Source organism: Tasmannia lanceolata, unplaced genomic scaffold (genome assembly GCF_043159265.1).
Source record: "Tasmannia lanceolata isolate RefF3 unplaced genomic scaffold, GAP_Taslan_0.1 ptg000012l, whole genome shotgun sequence".
Taxonomy (NCBI): domain Eukaryota; kingdom Viridiplantae; phylum Streptophyta; class Magnoliopsida; order Canellales; family Winteraceae; genus Tasmannia; species Tasmannia lanceolata.
The window spans coordinates 40,272,086-40,293,794 of record NW_027518689.1 but is presented as its reverse complement, the minus strand read 5'-3'; the positions used below and the strand labels follow the sequence as shown (position 1 = coordinate 40,293,794).

General features: G+C 40.3%; 2 protein-coding genes across 5 annotated transcripts; both read right to left on the bottom strand.

The window, feature by feature from the left end:
- Positions 1–766: 766 nt before the first annotated feature.
- On the bottom strand, positions 767–21,084 carry LOC143887351 (thioredoxin Y, chloroplastic-like). Of its 4 annotated transcripts, none has more exons than XM_077391451.1 (5): positions 20,808–21,084; positions 19,661–19,749; positions 16,279–16,456; positions 16,053–16,126; positions 767–1,280 (listed from the first exon to the last, which is right to left on the bottom strand). In XM_077391451.1, the coding sequence occupies exons 1-4, from the start codon at positions 20,979–20,981 to the stop codon at positions 16,061–16,063; spliced, it is 507 nt and encodes a 168-aa protein (XP_077247566.1). In that variant the 5' UTR covers positions 20,982–21,084; the 3' UTR covers positions 767–1,280; positions 16,053–16,060. The 4 variants fall into 4 exon arrangements, with proteins under 4 accessions (XP_077247566.1, XP_077247565.1, XP_077247564.1 ...); XM_077391450.1 differs by lacking the exon at positions 767–1,280 and adding an exon at positions 3,407–3,486; XM_077391449.1 differs by lacking the exon at positions 767–1,280 and adding an exon at positions 15,398–15,867.
- LOC143888801 (uncharacterized) lies at positions 7,850–8,875 on the bottom strand. The gene has a single exon (XM_077393202.1). The coding sequence runs from the start codon at positions 8,873–8,875 to the stop codon at positions 7,850–7,852; it is 1,026 nt and encodes a 341-aa protein (XP_077249317.1).
- Positions 21,085–21,709: the final 625 nt, after the last annotated feature.

Below are 21,709 nucleotides of genomic sequence, written 5' to 3'. Positions count from 1 at the left end.
CTCTCATGCAACAGCCAACCCTCGATGCGTTGGTCCCTACCAAATCCTCTCGTAAACATAAGGCATACAATATTTCACTCTCTCAAAACCCTTCCATCATAGTTAGGAATGTCTAATCAGATCTATTTTGGGGGTAATGTCCATCTACGATGGGCCTCACTGGATGAGTGGTCTAGATCATGTGGGTGGGACGGATGGTCTAGATCATGTGGGCGGGACTGCTAGCATCATTTTCCTTATTTAGATTCTTACCTATGTTTCCTTTTTTCCCCTACTAATCTATGGAGTTTTATCATTACGTTTTTGTGGCTTTCCATTTTTTATCTATGGCTTGAACATTGAAATAAACAAACTTTATACTACTTTGAAGGACGTGTTTGTTTTGGATTTTGAGAAGCAGAAATTCAATGACGAATTTGAGTCTAATAATCAGTTTTGGACTCACAATCGGTTGTCAGAATCCAAAACAAACAAAGCCTCCGAAAATTCACCCAAGCATCATAGTAAGGTGAATAGTAGTAATAACCTCTCTACCAAATGTCTGCATTTTTTCTAAGGAAATGAAGGGCATCCAACGACCAAAAAATTAGCGACTATTAAAATTAAGGAAAGATTAATTATGCAAGGCTACTCATGATCAACCATATACATATGTAAAAAGGGGGATGCAGAACAGATTCCAGATTATTAATTTTTATAGGGCCAAGATCAAAAGAAGTCAGGCAGGAAGATCAAAACTTCGAACAACTTAAGGAGCACTCTAAGAGACCCAATTGAAAGGGTAAATTGTGTTAAAGTATAAAAGATAAATAACGCCTTTCTCTAATAGCTTAAGCTTTTGGAGAAGTTGGTAAGTTAACATGGTATCATAGCCAAAGGTTTTGAGTTCATACCTCCCGGATAACAAAATTTGCAACTCTAATTGGACATCTGAATGATAAAACAACCCTCATCTCTTATCACAAAATCAAATCTCAAAAGAGATGGAATACATTAAGTCATTTACATCCTACTCAGAGGTAAAGACCCAAAAAACTTGAACACACACAAGCCAATAAAGAGAAAGTCTACTTCTAAAGACAGAAATCACAAATACCTTCTCCTATTATCACCCCAGTAGAGAAACCAAACTTTCTTTATTCAACACAAGAGATGAAAACACAAAGCTGTTTAGTAGTAATAATGGGAAGGAATTTGGTCTTTGGTAAGTTGGGTTAATAAGGAGGAAGTGCCTTCATCTTCCTAGAGGGTGTTGAGCCTCCTACAATTGTTTTGCAATTCTGCATCACAAATGGCAAGACATGGCAGGTATCCAGATAAGCTTTGATTAAACGCGTCCAGCAAAAATCACCCATTCTTATGTATATTTGACAGCAAGGCTTGTCCTGTACAACTGTCTGATTTCCGAAAGCATAAGCTAGCTTACTTGCACAATCATCAGTTAATGCTGAAAACATTTTTCATCTTGGTCCCATTCGGAATTCGGACTGGTATCAATATTCGTAGTCAGACCTGGAATATCAGGTATCTCATATGCGGGCGCGTTACTATCGGGTTCTATAGTTTGTGTTATAGACACCGTTGCACATGCTAAGAACAGGATTAAGATTGTGATTTGCTCAACCTTAGCCATGGATGTCCTGTATCAACTCTCTCTCTTCTATCCCTTTATGTTCTTATGTTGTTTGTGGAGTGAAATGAGCTTTTTATGGGTTGGGAGGGAAGGATTTGGAAACTCAATTGCTTGCATTGTAACCACTGAATTTATAGTTTTGGAACAGTTTTCACGTTTTGAATAGGAATGAGACTTCAATTCTTTCTATCACTCTTTTAAATTTTAATACTCACTTCCTTTACTCTTTGTAGCAACTGAACTAATATTTTTGGAACGGCCAATCAAGCCATCAAGGTACAAGAAACTGCCTAATTTCATTAAAGGATGCTATGTAGGATTATCTTACTATCCCAACACATGGGCCCACACACCATTGCCCATATGTAGTGATCAGCACAGTTTATCTAGTGTCACAGCACTAGCAAAAATATCTACTCAAAGTGGACTTTGTGAATGTTAATGAACCAATATGATGATGAAGTACCACCAAGCACAAAATGAACTAGGGCCAAGGATTCAGATTTTGATTTTGGTACGTGTTTAGGTGAAACTAGAAATAGAAACATATCGGTTTTAGATGAATATTTTAGTAGAAATCTAGTAAAATTAGGGAAACGTATTTTACATGGTATTCTACAATATCAAGGGTCTTATTTTACTTGTGCCCCCCTTTTATCATTGATTATAAAAGTGATTTTTTGCGTATACAATCCGACAAATTATGTACTTTATATATAACAATAGAAGGTTAATTAAAACATAATAGATATTATAATAGCTCAAAATAAAAATAAGTAAAACGAAAGATGGAATGCTGAACTGAAGGCCGCCTTGTAAAAATCAGCGTCAAGGGCGCCCCCATTGGATCCAAGTCACCAGAGTGCATTTATAATAGCTCTTAAAAATGTAAAGGAATAATAAATACTATTTAATGAGGGTAAAGGAATGATAAATACTCTTTAGTGACGTGGATCGAATGGGGTTCCCTCGCCCTTGGCTTTTGGAAAATATTAAGCCATGTCTGGCTGCCAAGAATATTTTTTTTCATGATAAATCGGTGTCTCCGAGGCGTGAGAGAGGAGGGGTAGTGCAGTGGGAGGAGAGAGATTTGAGAGGGCACGATTGAGATGATCCTGATTAAGTGACTAAAAATCAGGAAAAAAAAACGAATAAGATTTTAAGTACAGTTTTTTGTTTCCTAATTTTTTTGCCACTTCTCATCACTCGGAGACACTAAGCTAGTTTCCTGATTTTTAGCCACTTCACCCTCATCTCAACTTGAAGACAATGATTTATCATGGGGAAAAAAAAATCATGGTAGCTAAACGTGCGCGCCCTTATTGGAAATCTTTTTCCATGGAACATTTATTGGAGTTTTTTTTTTTCCAAAATCAAATTTTTGTCCCACCACAATTAGATGATCTTAGAACCTTCTTTATAAGGTGTTTTTTGGAAGGCATGCCAATAGTGAAACGATGTCTTCGTTTGTACAAAACATGAGTACACCGATCTCCTTGGGCAATACTAATTTGCTTATTGGGCCCCTCAAATAACCATAAGACACGCATCAAGTGTGATTAGTAAATCAACTTGTTAAAAGCTACATTTTATTGGCCATTCAAAAATACTTAAACCAACTTGTTAAAAGCTACATTATATTGATGGCACCTCCAAAAACCATAAAATAACACAAAAAGTATGATGAATAAATCAAGTCATTCTTTCAGTGTGATTCCCCCGTGAAGGAGACCTAATAATAGAAGATTGACTTGAGCTTTTTATAGAGAACTCCAAATCTACCTGCCTCCATTGTGGTGTAGGTTTCCTCCCCTGCCCCTTCTCATTGAACAGATGCTAAACCTTGGTATCATCTATCCAAAATGGGTTAAAAAGTGGTTATGTAATTGATTAATGAGATATGGGAGGAAACCAAATGAAAAGGTATGACTTTAGAAACGTATAAAGACCTAAATTTTGTTTATAGATTAGGTTTTACTCATCTTCTTCTTCATTCCTGATATTGACATTTGTGCTATGTAACTTGTTATTAACTTATTCTATTTGTTTGTTAATAATTTGCTTTGGTTACAAATGCGCATAGTTTAATACCTACTAATGATCTTAGTAATTTATTTTAACACCTACTAATGATCTTATTAATTTCAAATTCTCTCTCTCTCTCTCTCTCTCTCTCTCTCTCTCTCTCTCTCATTAACACATTTGTTTTTTTCTCAAAAAAGGAGAAATCGGACATGAAAAAAGAACCGAAATTATAATTGACTCCTACATAAGAATATTTTTGCTAAAGTTGCAAGAAGTCTGCAAATCTGATTCCTTTAAATCCATTTTTACAGTGGCTTTTAATCGTTTCTATATCTCAATCAGCCTCAAAACAAATTCAAATCCTAGCATCTTTCATGCTCTCTGGTTTCTCTATTCGGCTCCGTACTTCAAGTGTATCATGCCTGAATCTAACTAAAAAGTGTATCATGTTTGAATCTAACTGGTGTTCGCGGTGGTGGAGGAACCGGATCGTAAAAAAGAGGGATTCTAGTTGTAAGATATCTAATGAACCGTTCGAAAACATATTTATTCTGACTCAGAGAGAGAAATGCACTGGAGTACCGATGTGTACCATGCACCTGAATATACATATAGTAATGTTCATCTCTTACCTAAAACAAGTCATTTATGATATTATCGGGGAGTCCGTGCAGATCTAGTAAAGTGCCTTTTTCGCTCCACAAAGATCAAGATCAAATGAACATTCATTCTCTTTCTGTCGAACAGAGAGAGAGAGAGAGTTCTGACCTCTCAGTGACTAATGATTGAGTGAGACACAAATTGATCGCGAGTACGTTCGCCTACTCCGCCAAATACAAATACCCCTCCATGAGCTTTGGCAATGTTTTTTTTTTTGAAAAGGGCAACAGAATATATATATATATATATATATATATATATATATATATATGTAAAAACAGAACCGAGGTGGTCCTCAAGGAACAAAGATAATACAAAGATAGCAGTACAATAATTCAAGGAGGTAGATAGTCAAAGCACTCAAACGCGGCCCGAAAGACTCCTTTCTTGGCAAGGGTGTCTGCTTCCGCATTGGCTGATCTCCTGACATGGCGAAAAACTATTGAGGAGCCCTTAGCTCTGTCCTCTATTTCCTCTAAGAGAGGCAAAAATCGCCAAGGGGGAGAAGGGTTACCCGAAAGCTAGCAAATAACATTTAACGAATCCCCTTCGACGATAATTTTGTCGCACTCTAGACGAGGCATCGAGAGAAGCCCGCTATGAGCTTTGGCAATGTTGTTGATCAATTCCTTGATGAGTATTGTTTTACCCACTCCAGCTCCTCCGAATAGTCCGATTTTTCCTCCGCGGCGATAAGGAGCTAAAAGATCCACCAGTTTAATCCCATTCCTCGAAAGAAGTTTTTACGGGATCCCTATCCTCCAAATCTTCCCTTCTGGTTCCGGCGAACGAATAATCATTGAGTCCTCCTCTTTCCGGACAACACATACAAACAAAGAGACCCACCAACAGTTAAGTAATTAGTGAACCTTTGGGAGATGAGTATTTACATTTATGATTAGTTCCTTTTTTTCCTATCTCCCATCTATCCATTTTATTTAGTTATTTACTAGAGCAATTATGATATGGAAGTCGATCCGGGGCAAGTGTTCGGATCTATTATGACATAGTCATGAGGTGCTTAACAGACCCTTCTAATCATGTCAAACCTCTTCCCGGCGTGACGCAAAAACGATTTTTTGGTGCAACCTAGTGTATTCGTATCTCAATGTATACGTGCCTAGAACCAAGTGCCCTTAGCACCTGCCAACCAAATGTGCAGGGCGAGAAAGGCGCTCACCTACAACCTTGCCTGCCTCGGCCCAACCGTACTACCATGTGGGAAAGGTTCCCACCCAATGGACTTACTTGGCTAATATTAATATGGGAAAGGGGCGGATGCAGAGCAAGGGTTTGATTCCTTATCCGAACGGGCGTGACCAACCATACCGGTTGGGTTCAGTAACTTAGTTGTACCTTTGTCTTTCTTTATCTGGTTTATTCTTCCTTATCTAAAAAAAAAAATAAGACTTACAATAAATGTTTCACTCACGCAAACCCTTCCTACCATCATAGTTAGATTTGTTCAATTTCGGGGCTATTGTCCATCTACAATGGGGCTTACTCCATGAAAGGTCTAGATGGAGCTGCTACAATGATTTTTCCTATTTAGATTCTTACTTATTTTTTATATTAATTAATACAGTTTTGTCATTATGCTTGAATGTGACTGGTAAGTTTGAATGTCATGAGAAATTAACAGACTATTTTGTGCATTGAAGCAAATAAGCTTTATACTTCAATTATTTAAGAAATGTACAGACATTTTACTTTTAATGTGAAAATTTTCTTAAACACAAATGTATAATTAAAATTTTAAAGTTGTATTTGTTATCAATTTTAAGCTACTTGTAAGAAAATCACCTAATAATGATAATAATGTGAATACCAGTAATAACCGTCCCACCAAATGTCAAGGCCTGTTTTGGGGAAGGTGAATAATACGAGAGGATAATGGGGGAGGGGATCTTTTGGGACATTCGGCTAAATTGAAATGAAATCTTTAGGAGGAATCAATGGAACATGAATCGATGAAACGACATCAATTCAAATCCTGGATCTTCGAATTGACAGAGATATTGAGCCTACGCCCCATAGAAACTGTCTACCTGAGACTGTCCCTTGGCCCGTAGGTCCTGACACAAGGTTAGAATTCTAGCTCTTCCAGAGTGGTATCTCACTGATGGCTCGGGCTCCCCCGCAAGGAGGCCTTCTTCGCCGACGTCGGAATTTAAAGAATAATGAAGTAGTTTCCTTTGCATCTCTCTTCTCTTTATTGGCAAATACTTACATGTCACCATCCTCACTGGATAAATGGATATGGACTCCTGAATCTGAAGGTGATTTCACCGTGAAAAGCTTTTTTCGGAAACTAGACGAGGAGAATGATCGGCTTTTTTCGGAAACTAGACGAGGAGAATGATCGGGCACCTAACTGGTCGAGGATATGGCAATCACACATCCCCCCTCGCATTGCTGCCTTTGCGTGGACGGTATGTCACAGATGCATCAACACTTGTGAAAGGTTGCACAGGCGGAATTTTAGTCTAGCAAGTTAGTGTGTTTTATGCAAAGAGAACGTGGAAACTCTAGACCATCTTCTCTTACTATGCCCTTACTCTTTTGCCATCTGGATGGGGATTCTTCATTTTTTTCGGTGTGTCCTGGGCTATGCAAAATAGTATTTCAAAATTTTTAAAAATTGGCCGAGTGCTTTTATAGGATGCACTGGTAAGAAATTGTGGACTGCTATCCCTTTCGCGATAGTCTGGTTTCTATGGGGTGAAAGGAACAATAGAATATTTAATGACAAGCCAAATCGGCTCGAAATCTTAGCTTATCGATCATCATCGCGATAATCTTTTGGGTTTCTTGTAGAGGGGATATACCTTACCAAACCTCACATATTCTCAGAAATGGCATTATGGTTCTGTCAGAGAAGAGAAGTGTAAGCTAATCAAACCGAGATGGGCACCACCCAATGTGGGGACTCTCAAATTAAATTTTGACGGCAGTTCTATGGGATATCCTGGACCAGCAGGGATCGCGGGGGGGAGGGGGGAGATGCCGTCCAATATTTTACTTTCGTCCACGAAGGCTCCCTGGAATTTGGAAATGATACTCCCCATAACACCCTTTAGCCAGTTCGCCAGAATCTTCGCCAATATCTTGTACATGCAGCTGATTAGGGAGATCAGTTTAAAGTCCCTGATACCAAGGATACCCTCCTTTTCTAGGATAAGGGTTAAGAAAGTGGAATTGATTTCTCTGCCTATGAGTCCGCATTCGTGAAACTCGTGAAGGAAGGCCATCACATCCGCTTTAATGATGCCCCAATAGTTTTGGTAAAAAGCAATTGGGAAGCCATCGGGTCCAGGGGCTTTGTCCTTAGCCATAGAGAAAATTGCGAGTTCTACCTCTTCCTCAGTGAATACTTCTCCAGATCCATCCGCTGTACAGGTGATGTGGATTTGAAAGCGAGGCCGCCCATCTTTGGACTCCATTGAAACTCCTTTGAGTATAGGTGAGAGTAGAAATCAAGGATTCTGTCTCGGATTCCATCTCTGTCTTCCACCAGTAAATCGCCTTCCTTTATGCAGTTAACGGTGTTGATTCTCCTTCTAATATTAGCCATGCGGGGGGAAATGTCGAATTGTGGTCCCCTTCTTTTACCCAGATTGAACGAGACTTTTGTCTCCAAGCAATCTCCTCCCTTCTAATAATCTCCTCGTATTCCTCAAGTAACACTAACCTTTCCATACTTTCCTCAGTAGTTAGACAGGAGTCTTCTTCCTTTCGTTCCAGCGATTCAAGAGAAGACAACACATCCTCCTTCCCGAATCTGCTAGCTTCAATTTCCGACTTTTGCCATTCCTTTATTCGCATCTTAATGTGCTTTAACTTCATGAAGAGGATAAAACCCTTCCAGCCTTCAAAGTATTCCTCGTTCCACCACAGTTTGATGTGATCCACGAATTTTGGAGTTTCACACAGTGCGAGGTTGAATTTGAATGGGCGAGGCCCCTCGAGAAAATTCGATAGCTCTAGTAAGATAGGGTTATGGTCAGAGGTGGGTTTAGGCAGCGCCCGTTGATAAATTAGAGGGAACGCTTCTTCCCACTCCATCGAAATCAGGATCCGATCTAGACGGCTCATAATCAAGTTCTCCTGGTTGTTTGTCCAGGTGAATCTAGCTCCCTCCAGCAGCAAATCAATCAGCGCACTATCATTGATGAAATTTGACAGATTTCGCATGCTCGTGGTGATCAATGCCATTCTATTCTTCTCTTCCGGCAAACGAATTGTGTTAAAGTTTCCACCCACCATCCAGGGACCCTGCCGCTGCTCCCTAATGTCCCTTAGTTCAGTCCACAAGGCAATCCTTTCTCTTGCTCTAGCTGGCCCGTACACCACCGTTAGCTTCCATTTCTCGGTCCAATTCGATGAATTTAACAACAAAGAGACTGAGAAGCCCTTGATGTTTACCTCTTCCACTGTGATTTGGTCACATTTCCATATCATAATAATCCCTCCTGCAGCCCCAACCGCTTCTTTAGCCACCCAATCCCTAATGAGTCTTCCCCAAAGCTTGTTGATTATGGATTCCGTCACCCCCATAATTTTTTATTCAATAAGTGCTATAAATTCCACCTTCCGAGAAACGATTAGGCCCTTTACCGCCATGCATTTCCTATCTGACCCAAACCCCTCACATTCCAGAAACATAGTTTCATGATAGAAACATGTATTTACTCCCAATAATCAACCCGAGATTCATTTCAAACCCTGAATCTCCCGCATCCCCTTGCGTGTAATCCTTTTCTTTGTAGCATTAGGACCGTCCCTGACCTCAATTGAGTCCAACATGTTCCTGGTTGCATCTTCATTTTCTTCATAGTTCAGCCCCAGTTCTTGACCTATTTCTGCCTTTTTTACCCTCTCTTGCCAGATGGATTCATCGTCCCTGGGCTCATCTTGATTTGTTGATTCAACAGACTCCTCCATGTGAACCTCCGATTTCATCATCGCCTTTTTAATTTTACCTTCTAACTCGATTTCAAGAGAATCCTGGATTGATTCCGGGATGACCTCCTCCTCCAATCGAACTGGATCTTTCACTCCCATATCCGACTTGAGTTTAGATTCCGTAACCCAGTCAGGGTCAATCTTTCTCCTCTCCAGAGATGTTGCTTGAAGGTGGGTTGTGCCATTACAATCCAGAGAAATCTGTTTCGCTTTAAATAGATCAACCTGAACATCCCCACCTGGATTATAGTTTGGAAGGCTTCGATTCCCAAGAGAAACACCCTTCACCATCGGGCACGATAGCTTTGAAGTGAGCTCCAAACCAGATGGCACCATCTTCTTCTCTGCTTTTCTCCACTTCAAAGAAAGATATTCGTTTGCAATCTCTTCCCTAGTTGGTGATTTTGCTGCGTTTCTACAACGATGTTCAACAACATTTCCGGTGGCTCTAAGGGTTTCCGACCACAGATCTTCCAGAATCATCGACTATTTTGTCTTCATAGAAGAGAAAATTTCCTTCTTATCCACATTCAGAGGCCTCCTACTTCCACCGGCCAGTTTACCTTTCTCTTTATCTGGTGAGTGGGTCTGAATTTTGAGGAGGGATGACCTGCACTGACCGGTAATCTGTGAATACCAACTCTCTTGCCTTTATGACGATCATGAAGTGTGGCCTCCCTAGATGCATGCCAACTGTTCGGTCGATGATCAATGTGTCTATCATGCACATCTCCGTGGTCTTTAGGATACCACATGTCGATGTCCGTGTTAGTGTGCCTCACAGCCGGCAGGGGTTGGTTGACGTGTGGTGCTGCATGTTTCTCCTTGCAGCCATTGGAGACGTGTCGTGATCATCTTTCCCCAAGCGCTCCATCTGCTGCATCGCCGATGTTGAAAGGATCCTTCATCGGTGGGACCTTGGATTTGTTTGCTCCATCAACAAGAGACAGAGGGGGGGCTTGATCATGATCTTCGAGGACCCCAATATCGACCTTCAGTGGAATAGATAGTCTTCTAGGAAGCCATTTGGGGGGTGGGGGATAACACCTTTACCTAGCGTTCGCCAGGGTGAGAGTCCATTTGAATCTCCAATACAGGTCCCAGGTTGATTGCAAGGGCCTCTACAGTTGTCTTTGCCCAAGCGTGGAGAGGGACCCCGTGGAATCTGACCCATCTGGATATTACTCCCATTCGATGTCCATGATTCCACGGTTCCAGTTTGAGTAGCCATCCGCCTACAACATTTCCCCCTTTAGCCAGAATGCCATTTGCCTGGTGTTCAGATCCAAAGGTGAATAGAATCTCCTTATTCCCCAAATGGGTTTCTTTATCTTAGCCAGCAGTGTTTGTGCACATCCAGCACCTGTAGACCGTATTTACGGAGTACCCACCATCGATGAGATCTAGGTATACTTCCTTCAAGCTCTCGATCCAAAAGCCTCAACTGCATATTCTGCTTCCGAGCTTCTTCCCCAACTCCAGAACGTCACCGTAGCTTCCTTCGTTTCTTCTCAGCATCTCCACCTCCTTCTCCAAAGCTCAAGCTATCATTGAGTCCCAATTGGTCACTATTGGTCGCTAGAAGGAATAGGCTTGGGAATGCATATCTCAACACCGACTCTCCTATCCAATGGTCTACCCAGAATCTGAATATGATCAACTAATCTATTTTTATTTCTTCGTATTGAAAGAATTCGGAATCCGATGTGTTAGAGACAATGGATTTGGGTTTATGGAAGCGTTGATGTCTACATGTATGTAGCTTGCCAGAAAAATGTATTAATAGAACAAACGACTAAAATTTTAATATACATTTTTTTAAATTCGATCGGCCATAGTATCAGTTTATTAAAAGATAAAAAAAAAAACCAATAAATTAGGAGCAGAGGTATGGACCAAATCAGAGCTGCTGGCTAAGATACAGAAACCCACGGTGATGCGCGCCAGCCATCTACATTGAGACTGTTTATTGCTTCGAGCATGATTTTTGTGCTTCCTCCCATAAAATATCAAGCGACATCATGCCATATAATCCTTCAGAACTTTAACCCCTTTGTTCACAATCTCCATAGATGTCATAAATTTGGTTATGGTACAAACTAAGCTTTGATCAGATTATCAATTCGGCCAAACATATCAGCGAGAGAATGGATCTGATTCTTGATGAGATCAGACTCCTTGAGATTGGTTAGATTACTATTTGTGAGAGGAATTACCACCTCTTAAAATTGATGCCCAAATTTAAGAAGCATCCTGAGATTGGTTATATAGATTCTGCTTTTTGTTATTGGGAATTTGTTTGGGAATGGAGGAGAAGAGGAAGAAGGTAAAACTCCACTTCTCTATCATATGTGCGTGAATGCAATTGATTATGCGGTTGATTTGTTTGTGATATATGTGGTGAGCTGTCAATTTTCCCTATGTTGATACTTAATACCACAACTTGGGATCATGGTAAATACGCATTTAGATCAAACAGAATTATTATATATGCATTATTATCAACTTCTCTATAGTATCATATACCTCTGATTTATTAGTATCTTGAACTGATGTTATCAATTCACTAAAGTGTTTTATTTTTCAACATATCTGTTGGGGAAATGGCTCTGGAGGTTTGGGTCGGATCCCTCTGCATTATGGGTTTAAGGTGATAGGGAGCAAATATGGGGTGAGGGAGGGGAGGTGGTATTCTGCGGATAATTTTAAATTCAAAGGCCTAACTGTATGGCGAGATATTTTGAAGGTTGAGGTATTATTTAGCAAAGGTATTCGTTTTAAGGTTTATGTTGGAGATAGAATCCGATTCTGGTCTGACCCGTGGTGCTCGGCTGTCCCTCTTAGGGTATTATTTCCTGATCTATATCTGGTGTCTTCTCAGAAGGTGGCTTGGGTGGCGGATTGTTTTGGGAGGGTTAATTCGTTAGTGGTGTGGAACCCGAAGTTCAGAAGGAATTTTTTTGATAGAGAATTGAATTCAGTTTTAGAATTGATGTCCTTGATTGAAGGGTGTTATATTAAGAGGCGAGGGATCGATTCCCGTGTGTGGTTTTGGTGCACATCTGGTTTTTTCTCGGTTAAATCTTTTTATCAACATTTGGTGTCCAGCGAAGTAGAGCCTCTATGTGCTTCGATTTGGAAGTTTTCCTGCCCGCCGAGGGTCTCTTTTTTTGCTTGGGCAGTATGTTGTGGTCATATCCAGACAATTGAATTCTTGAGGAAGAGAGAGATGATTCTGGTAAATCATTGCCCTTTATGTTTATCGGATGGCGAATCCATCGATCATCTGTTCATTCATTGTAAGTTTGCTAGAGATCTGTGGGGCTCTATCCTATCTCGTTTTGAGATACTATGGGTTCTCCCTAACACCATATCAGATTTTATTAAAAGCTGGGAATGGTGTCCCTGGAAAAGAAAGGGTAAGATTTTGTGGAAGATGTGTATGCTGGCTTCATGGTGGTTCATTTGGCAGGAAAGAAATTCCCGAGTATTTGACGGTGTGGCAAAATCTTCTTATTGGATATTTATCAAAATCATTGCAGCAGTCATTTCTTGGGCTAGAAGCCTACCCCTGTTTCATTTCGTCTCAGCATATGATCTATGGGAAGGTTGGCAAATTATTTGTAAGGAAGGGGTTAGCAAAGTCAAAATAAAGCATTCCTGGCTCGCTCCTCCAGACGGTATGTTAAAAATGAATTTTGATGGTTCGCCTTTTGGTAATCCTGGAGATGCAGGGGTTGGGGGGTTATGCAGAGATTCCAAGGGGGATGTCCTCTGGGCTTTCTCGTGTCCCATTGGAGTAGCGGATGCTAATGAAGCGGAAGTGAGAGCCATCCATCGTGGAATTAAGTTTTTGGATACTTCTTTGTTAGATAAGGTGATAGTGGAAGGGGACTCCTCTAATGTTGTCCGATGGCTTCTGGGTACGGCTTCTCCCCCATGGCGTTTTCTATCTTTCTTCGAGGAAATTGAAGATGTAGTTCTTGACTCGTCTATAATGTTTAAGCATGTGAGGAGATCTGCTAATTCAGATGCAGACTCCCTGGCTAGGGCTGGTGTTTCTAGGTCTACCTTGGAGTGGTTTGATTATCTCCCACCTTGATTTTGTATTTTGGTTTTTTTTCTCTTTCTGTAATTTGCTAGAACCATCTTGGTTCGTCTTTTAATATATTCTCTTTTTTACCGTCTCAAAAAAAAAAAAAAAACACAAATTAACATATACTATCAAAGTACGTACATCGAAGGTAGATGCATTTGGATCAAGAAAGTGGAAAAACCGTTAAGAGAAACTTTTTCGGGTAGGTTCAAGTTTACGAATGTCGGGTTTTCAGGTAAAAACACAACCCAACCTGAGATCTTTGAGTTATTTGACTTTCTCCCTCCTTGATCCTCTCGCTTCTCCGCTAATCTCCTAAGGCCTTCTCTTGTAACTGTGTATTTCTCTTTTATCTTGGTTGTACTTACCATCTTGGTCTTCTTTGGATCTCAATAAAATCCTCTACCATTTAAAAAAAAAAAGGAGTTTCATCTTACCATCTCAGTCTTCTTTGGATCTCAATAAAATCCTCTTCCATTTAACAGAAAAAAAAAAGAGTTTCATCCTTTGATCAACCAAAAACTGGTACTTGGCATGATCAACTCACTAACTCTCAGTGGTGCCCCTCCATCCTTCAAATCCTTGTCGCCTAGTTTGGAGACTTTACCTTCATGGTGAATACACTGTCCAGTCTGGTAATCAGGGGGCCCAATTGCCTTCAAGAATCAAACTAGCCCAATTGCCCCCTCTAGAAGGTGGTCTGGTCAGCTCACTGCCCACCCAAAATCCTCACCATTATTTTGCAAGCCATGCTAAAAACACATCCCTATCTTCACAGGTTGAACATTATCCCAAACCCCACTTGCCTCTTGTGCAACCTTGACTGGGAGAAGGTTAATAATTGGAAGGGGGCCTTGATACCTCATTAATATGACAGGATTCCTTTGACTATCCATCACACCCAAAGATCTAGGAGTTTTGGATAGCAAGTTTCTTTATCACAACTTGGCTATCCATGTCTCGTCACCCGTTGGCTATCTCCACCCATCCCCCCCCCCCCACCCCGCGCGCGCGCACACGCACACACACCCAAAAAAAAAAAATGAATCCTCTAAATTGGAAACAAACCAATTCAGTTCAGAAGCAGCATATTCCTATCCCAGTTCATTGGACACCCTACCTAAAAATCAACTCAAACTCAATATTAATTACACGAAATCGAGTAACCCAACGGAAGTCAGAGATGAAGGTCTAATCAGAGATCACGGGAGCAGATTCATTTGTGGGTTCAGTATATATCTTTGAAAGGAGAATAGTTATCAATGGCTAGCCCTCCGAACAGGCCTTCAACTTGCCTTAGAACTTAACATTTCCAATTAACAGATAAAAGGGGATGCTCAGACTAAGGTACACGGGATCAACAAGAGCAAGATATCAGTGTGGGAGGCATAAATGATCTGCCAGGAGGCTCTTTCACAGAAATTCTGATGGTCAGCATCCCATATTTACAGGGAGGAGAACCAGGCACAAGACCGCCTGGCCAAGGAATCAGGCAAGCAGCTTCAACTAAGATTAGCAGGATCTGGATGGATCGTCCTCCCATTTTTAAATTATTATTTCTTGTTTATGGATGATACCAAACTCTCTACTCTTCTTTTTAAGTTTTTTTCTACCAAAACAAAAAGGTAAGAATTACTGAAGGGCACCACTGTTGTAGGGAAACAATGGTGAGTAGAGATCCTGATTAATGTATAGAAAAATCCTGAAGAACGGCAAGCCAAAAACATTTTTTGCTCATGGTACTGTTAGGTATGCTAGAATTTGAAAAATTACCACATCACAGATTAAAAAAAAAACGTCATTATTCTGTTGAATCAAACATTGGATATATATATTTGAAAGTGCACAAATGGCAATAAAAAAAAGTGGTATGTCATAATCAAATCAATTTAACCTTAAAGTAGGGGTGGGACTAGATGCTGTTGGATTCATCGTCAATATCCCAATGGTAGTCTGCCAATCTAAGTTTTTTTAGCTATATCTCTCCTGATTTATGAAATCGAACAGGGAAACTAATGTAATCCCAATGTATTTGCATGCGCATAAATGGCAATAAAAATTGGTATTGTCATAATCAAATCAACGTAAACTGCAAAGTATGGGTGGGACTAGATGCTGTTGGATTCCTGGTCAATATAACAATGGTTGTTCCCAAAAGGGTGTTGGCTCTTCGGCATAAAGTCACGGGTTTGCTCCTCAGAGACGAGTGTTCGAATCCCACCCGGACTTACCCTGATGCACGTGGTTTGTGGGTGGGCTACTGCGTGCATCCGTATGGGAATAGTCCTACTCCCAAAGGGGGTGGGAACACCCTGTGTCATCCAAAAAAAAACAATGGTTGTCTGCCAATCTATGTTTTTTTTAGTCATATCTCTCCGACTCTATGAAATTGAACAGGACAACTAATGTAATCCGAAGCTCTGTCCTAGTATCCACGCTTCTTAGACCCAGATACAATGCTTTCCCATCTAAACATAGCTCATGTTACCTATTCAGAACAAAAAGAAATCAAGATTGGAATAATAACAGGAAAATGTGATCTCCTCTTGCTTCAATGATGTTGCTCTATCATTAAAATAGCTCTATCATTAAAATACTTGGTACCATTAAAAAAAATTAAAATTTTTGGTGATCTTGACAGGGGACCTGATACAGTAACACAAAATAACTCACCATATGAACTATTGCTTAACTTCCAGTGCATTTTCAATGCGTTGGATTAGCTGATCTGCTGGCAAAGCACCTTCCTGAAATTTAATAAATCAGACAGGTTACAGTAGGAGTTGAACAAAAAAGAATGAGATAGCTAAGATATGAATGGTAAATGGCAGTTTTGATTCTAATGGTTGATGCAAATTCAGAAGCTTTTGCAGGGAAAACAGATGCGATTTTGACTCACAAATCGATCGCAGGGCTTCCCATCCCTGAAAATGATGAATGTGGGCAGTGCCTCTATATTGTACTTGTTGGCAATGCTTGGATACTTTTCTGTATCGATTTTTACCACTTGGATTTGATCTTGCAATGACTCACTGACTTCATTGAGAATAGGAACCATATATTGGCAAGGGCCACACCTGCAAAAGAGAGTCATGGCCACTGTAAATTTGAAAAGACTGGTAATTTTCATATTTATAAGGACATAATATTATCATGGAAAGATATATTTATTGGAACTGGATCAATTTCTTTTTTATTAGCTCTGGTGTCCTACAACTCTACAAGCACATTTTCCTTATCAGCAAAAAGTAAAATATGAAAATATGCTCATGGAGCACCAAGATTTCAGGATGTGATCCATGACTTGATTCGAGAGATTTGTTTTCTTTTTCAAGATAAGGGTAGATGGGCTACTTCATCAGAGAAAAGACATCCATCCAAGGAAAAGAGGACACTCAGGATTGTTAGAAAATATGAGATCTCACTGTTGGATGAGATCACCAGATTTAACCGTTGGATAGTCTGGTTATTAGATTAAGCAACTAGGCTTTGATTTGGTAGTTGGGATTATCTCTTTCTTGTCTTAGATTAGGATTATCTCTTTCTAGCATTATTTTTACTTGTTTATCCTTTAGTGCTCTATATAAGCACTACTGGGGTTCATTGTTAATTATCTAAAATTAGCGAAATTCCATTTCACAACATGGTATCGGAGTAGGTTGATTGGACCTTGTGAAATTACCAGTTACTCCAAAAGCTTAAGGTGTTGTAGAAGGCGTTATTTAATCTTTTATACTTTAACACTTCCCCTCACATGTGGCCCCCTCATTTTAGGTTTTGGCCTACACGTGGCACATGTGGCCCCTCTTTTGGGTTTGGCCATTGCATGTGGATTTTTGCTATCCAGGAGGGGTTTGAAATCAGGACCTTTGCTCTAATACCAAAAGCTTAAGCTGGTGGAGATGGCGTTATTTAATCTTTTATACTTTAACAAACCTTACCCTGATCACAACACTAATGATCCCGTCCTCCAGCGGATGACCGTTCTATCCGTAATCTTGACGTCTGCCAAGCCAACATCAATCCCCACCAATGTTGCAAATCAAACTGTTTCCCTACCTACCTCTCTCAGACCCAAACACAAACATGTCATCCACAACCGTCGCACCACGACTTCGGCCTTGAGCTCTACGCTCGCACTCCATTCCCATTCGCAGCAAGATCATCGTCCACAATCTTGGCCAGGACACCAGCACCGAACCCTCATCAACGTGTTAAAGAAGTATAATGAGATCAAGGACTACAACACTGTTTGTGACAAATTTTCCCGTAAATCCAAGGGCTATGGGTTTATCCTCTTCAAGCACCAGAATAACGCCACCAAGCACTGGCAGCAGCAGAGGCGGATTGGGAACCGGATGACGGCCTACCAGCTTGCATCTTCCGGTCTCGTGCCACTCCGAGTGCCACCAGCTTTGAAGCACACATTGCAGAAGATAAGCATATGGGGAAGTCAAAGGGTCTCACAGCTTTCGTCTACAAGCCGGCTAAGAGTGCAAGGCATTAGAAAACCCACACAACTTCAAAGGGCATATCTTGCACTGCCAAAAGGCGATTGACGCACCTTGATCTCATCCTCCGTGCGACTTACCCCTCTTCAGATGAACCACACATCCATAATTAACCATATAATTCCCTATACAACCACCCCTCATTCTCTTCATTTGAATGACTAAAATTTTATCTCCTTTGCATGACAATTCCAACTTCTCTTTTCCACAATTTCAATTGCTCTTTTCCAAGATTTCCACATCCCTTTTCCTTACCTTTTTCTGCCATTTCCCACAATGTCTCTACATCATTTTGGTATCAGAGCTTCTGCTACGCCTCTGCCCTCTGCATCATTTTGGCATCAGAGCTTCTACTACGACTCTGCATCAGCCCTGCCATGAGAAACCCATCTCGCCACCCATATCATATCCATCTTGTAACTTATCTCATAGTCCACTACATCACCTGCCACAATTTGACGATTCCTTAGCTTTGTTGCAACCCATCTCCTCTTACTTTAATTGATCCTCAACCACCAATATTTTCCTTTTCAAGTTCCGCCCGCACGATTCCTTACCATGATTTAAGTTAACGGGGAAGACTACAAACATTAGTACTTTCCTATGTTGATGATTCCATCACTCGTTAGGCACCCAATGTTGTTGCGTAATGCAGGTGATTCCATCACTGATTAGGAACTCAATGTGGATGATGTAAGTGGCAGGGAAGTGCAAGAAGGAACTGCTTTTACATGTATTCATGAATCCTTGAAGCCACATCCTTCCCTTGCATTTCTAAGAACATAAAAGAATTTAAAGGCTTATTTCTAAGACAGAAAAGGGAAAAGAACAGTTTTCTAAATGTCTAATTGATATGATGTGGTTTGAGTAAAGGAGCTATTCTAGGTCATGTAGAGAGAAGGTATCTCTAGAGGCTTCTCGCTAGTAAAAAGTTCAATTGAGATGGAAAGCTCCCAGGTAGTCTGTAACGACGAAGTGAAGCAACAGCAAGCTAGATATGGAGGGTTATACTCCGATTAGTCGAGGACAGCTCTTTTACCTATTGGGGGTCTGATTGGTGATCCTCATGAAATAGGAGAAAACGCTCTTGCATTATGGAACGACAAAATTCACTAAAGGATCTAACACGAATAGGGCATGCATAGAAGGTGACTTTGAGTCGGTGAACCCAACCCCCCAACCCATCCACGCATGCACGACCATGCAGAGATTCCTATTGAAGTTTAGAGAGATGGAATCTAGCCTAAAGAAGATTGGGGTTGGTCAAATTCCCCATAGTTTTTAGGTAAGGATATTCTAAGGCAGACACTTGTTAAAGGAAATTAAAATTTTGGTTCTTTGTGCCTATGTGTCTCTTTATTTATTTATTTTTTTTTTTTTTTGGGGGGGGGGGGGGGGGGGTGAATGGAAGAAAATGATCCACGTAGAAGAACCCAACTAGAACCAGGATTAGAGCCGGGTAGATTCCTTTTACGTTCTTCATGAATTTTTTCTAAAGGATTCATTTAGCCGACCCATCTAGTTTGAGACAACGGCTTTGTTGAGTTGAGTTTGGGAGGGGGGGAGTTGTAGGTATGCCCTTAGTATTTCTGCATTGAGCTCTATCATTTGAACCTTTTCCTCTTCCCCAAATAAGATATCAATTGCTCAGTCTAATAAAAACCAAAAAAGAAATGATATGGTTCAAGTATGATAACTAATTTTATGGTTACCACCATAAGCCAAGAAAAATATATTCATGCCCTTACATCAAATAAAATAATTGCTCACCAAGTTGCATAAAAGTCGACCAATACAGGCTTGTCTGAATTTTCCACCAATTCATCAAATGAAGAAAATGTTTGTTTCTTTGCTTCAACCTAAAGAACATGGGCAAATATTAATTAGTTATAAAATAAATATTGTGCTTGCGATAGTTTTTTATTATAATGTAAACAAAAGCGCACTGCAGTGCATAAAGATGAAAACAAAGTGAACCCCACATACTGCGTATGTCCAACAAAGCAAAATCTTTATAGTAATTTGATCTCATAGGAATTCTTCCCTATGAAGACAGAGATAGAAAAAAGACTGCAAGCAAAATTCAAGAATGTGGATGACACATGAAAGTTTGGAGTCAAATGGACTATCGAAGCAGGAGTGTTAGGCGTAAAAATCGCCCATTCGTTAAGATCTTGACACGTGGCTTCAAGCCTATTTAAACAACTAGACTTGCCATTATGAAACAATGGCAATTGAGCCATCTTGCTGACTCTCCAAGAATAGTAACTCCAGATAGTTAGGAAAGTGCACTAGGGAGGAAATCTACCCTAGTGTGGCATTGTGGCAGCATTCCTAAAATATTGAAATTCAAATAAGCAACTGAGTCCCATGAGGAAACTCGGAAGATCTCCAACATAAAAAAATGGAAACCGACTTCTTAGGAAGATCGGCCAATGGCAAAGTCTCCAATAATGGCAAGCTTCTTAAGCTGCCAAGGAAGGACTCCTCTCCTATAAATAGACCCCCACTCTCAAAGGTACACATCTTCTCTAATTCACAACCATTGCTACTCTACTTCTCCTATTGCTTGGTTTTCCTGCTTGTGTGCCCTAACGCGTGCCCTAACGTGTGTTCGTTGAGTGCAAGACAGGCACGAATTGGAGCTCTACCGTTCATCAACCCTTGGAGTGGATTCCGCCACCAACAGTGAGCTAACATGGACGTTATCATTCATGAGATTTCTTATGTTCCATATATATCTGTAGCACATAACTAGGCATGAATACTTTATAGTCTAATGTTTGATCATGGAGGAGTTGAGTACCTAATAGACTTGATTCTATTTTGGTAATGTTATAATCTAGGGTTTTAGGATATGTGCTGAGGAAGAGAAATTTACAAAACAAAATCAATATAAGGAGCAAGCAAAATTTACCCGGGGAAGGGTTCGACGCTGTGGAAGCGAGAAAAGCCTCCGGTTTCCGATCGGGTGGCGTCCAATCGATGGAAATCTGAGAGAAGTGGAGGGAGAGAACTTGTTAGAATTGAAAGCAATTTGAGGGTTTAAGTTAAAGGAACAGATTGTTGATGTCGTTGAAGAAACCGCCATTTTTAGGGCTTCTCGAGCTATCGGCAAGCTCCTCTAACAGTCGTCGTGCAAAAAATTCAGAGGGCAAAATAACTACAATTCTTGTGTTTGCCGCTGTCTTATACTTTTAGCAGGTGCTCCGCATAAGACGAAAAAAATACAAGGTTGAATTGCCAATGGGTGACAAAGGATGACGTAATTATCAACATCGAAATTATCAATAGTGACGTCTTGTTAGTAAAAGCTGGACGGAAATGCTCTTAAGCAACACGTTTTACTTTTTCACTTTTCCCTCTTCAGTCCATTACTTTTCTATTTTCAACTTTGTTTTTTTACCCTACCAGCCATCTTCCTCATCGTTCAGCCACCATTGTCGCCGAAAGTCTTGAAAACTTGAATGTGAGTTCATTCTCATCTATCTCTGTATCTAGGTTTTATTTTTTCATTTGTTTTAGGGTTTTGCCTTTCTCCCTCTCTCTTTCAATAGTGGATGAGGAAGATGAATCGAATGGTAGAAAGAAAAAAACGGACAAAATGAACGAGTGAGAAAACCAGGAAGTAAAAATGTGTTCATAAGGGACTTGATAAGCCCATTCAGAAATTAGTAACCCCGTTTTGATACTAGATAACCCCAATCCTAGAAGCTTCAAAACCCCCTTCCAAAACTCCACCATCAGCCAATTTTCAGGGACTTGATAAGCCCATTCGGAAACTGGTAACTCTATTTTTTCATACTAGATAACCCCAAT

Coding starts and splice junctions, on each gene's coding strand:
- LOC143888801 (XM_077393202.1), bottom strand. CDS start 8,875: ATGGGGGTGACGGAATCCATAATCAACAAGCTTTGGGGAAGACTCATT.
- LOC143887351 (XM_077391451.1), bottom strand. CDS start 20,981: ATGGCGGTTTCTTCAACGACATCAACAATCTGTTCCTTTAACTTAAAC. Junction 19,750..20,807: donor AGCGTCGAACCCTTCCCCGG/GTAAATTTTGCT, acceptor CATGTTCTTTAG/GTTGAAGCAAAGAAACAAAC. Junction 16,127..16,278: donor GGAAGCCCTGCGATCGATTT/GTGAGTCAAAAT, acceptor ATTAAATTTCAG/GAAGGTGCTTTGCCAGCAGA.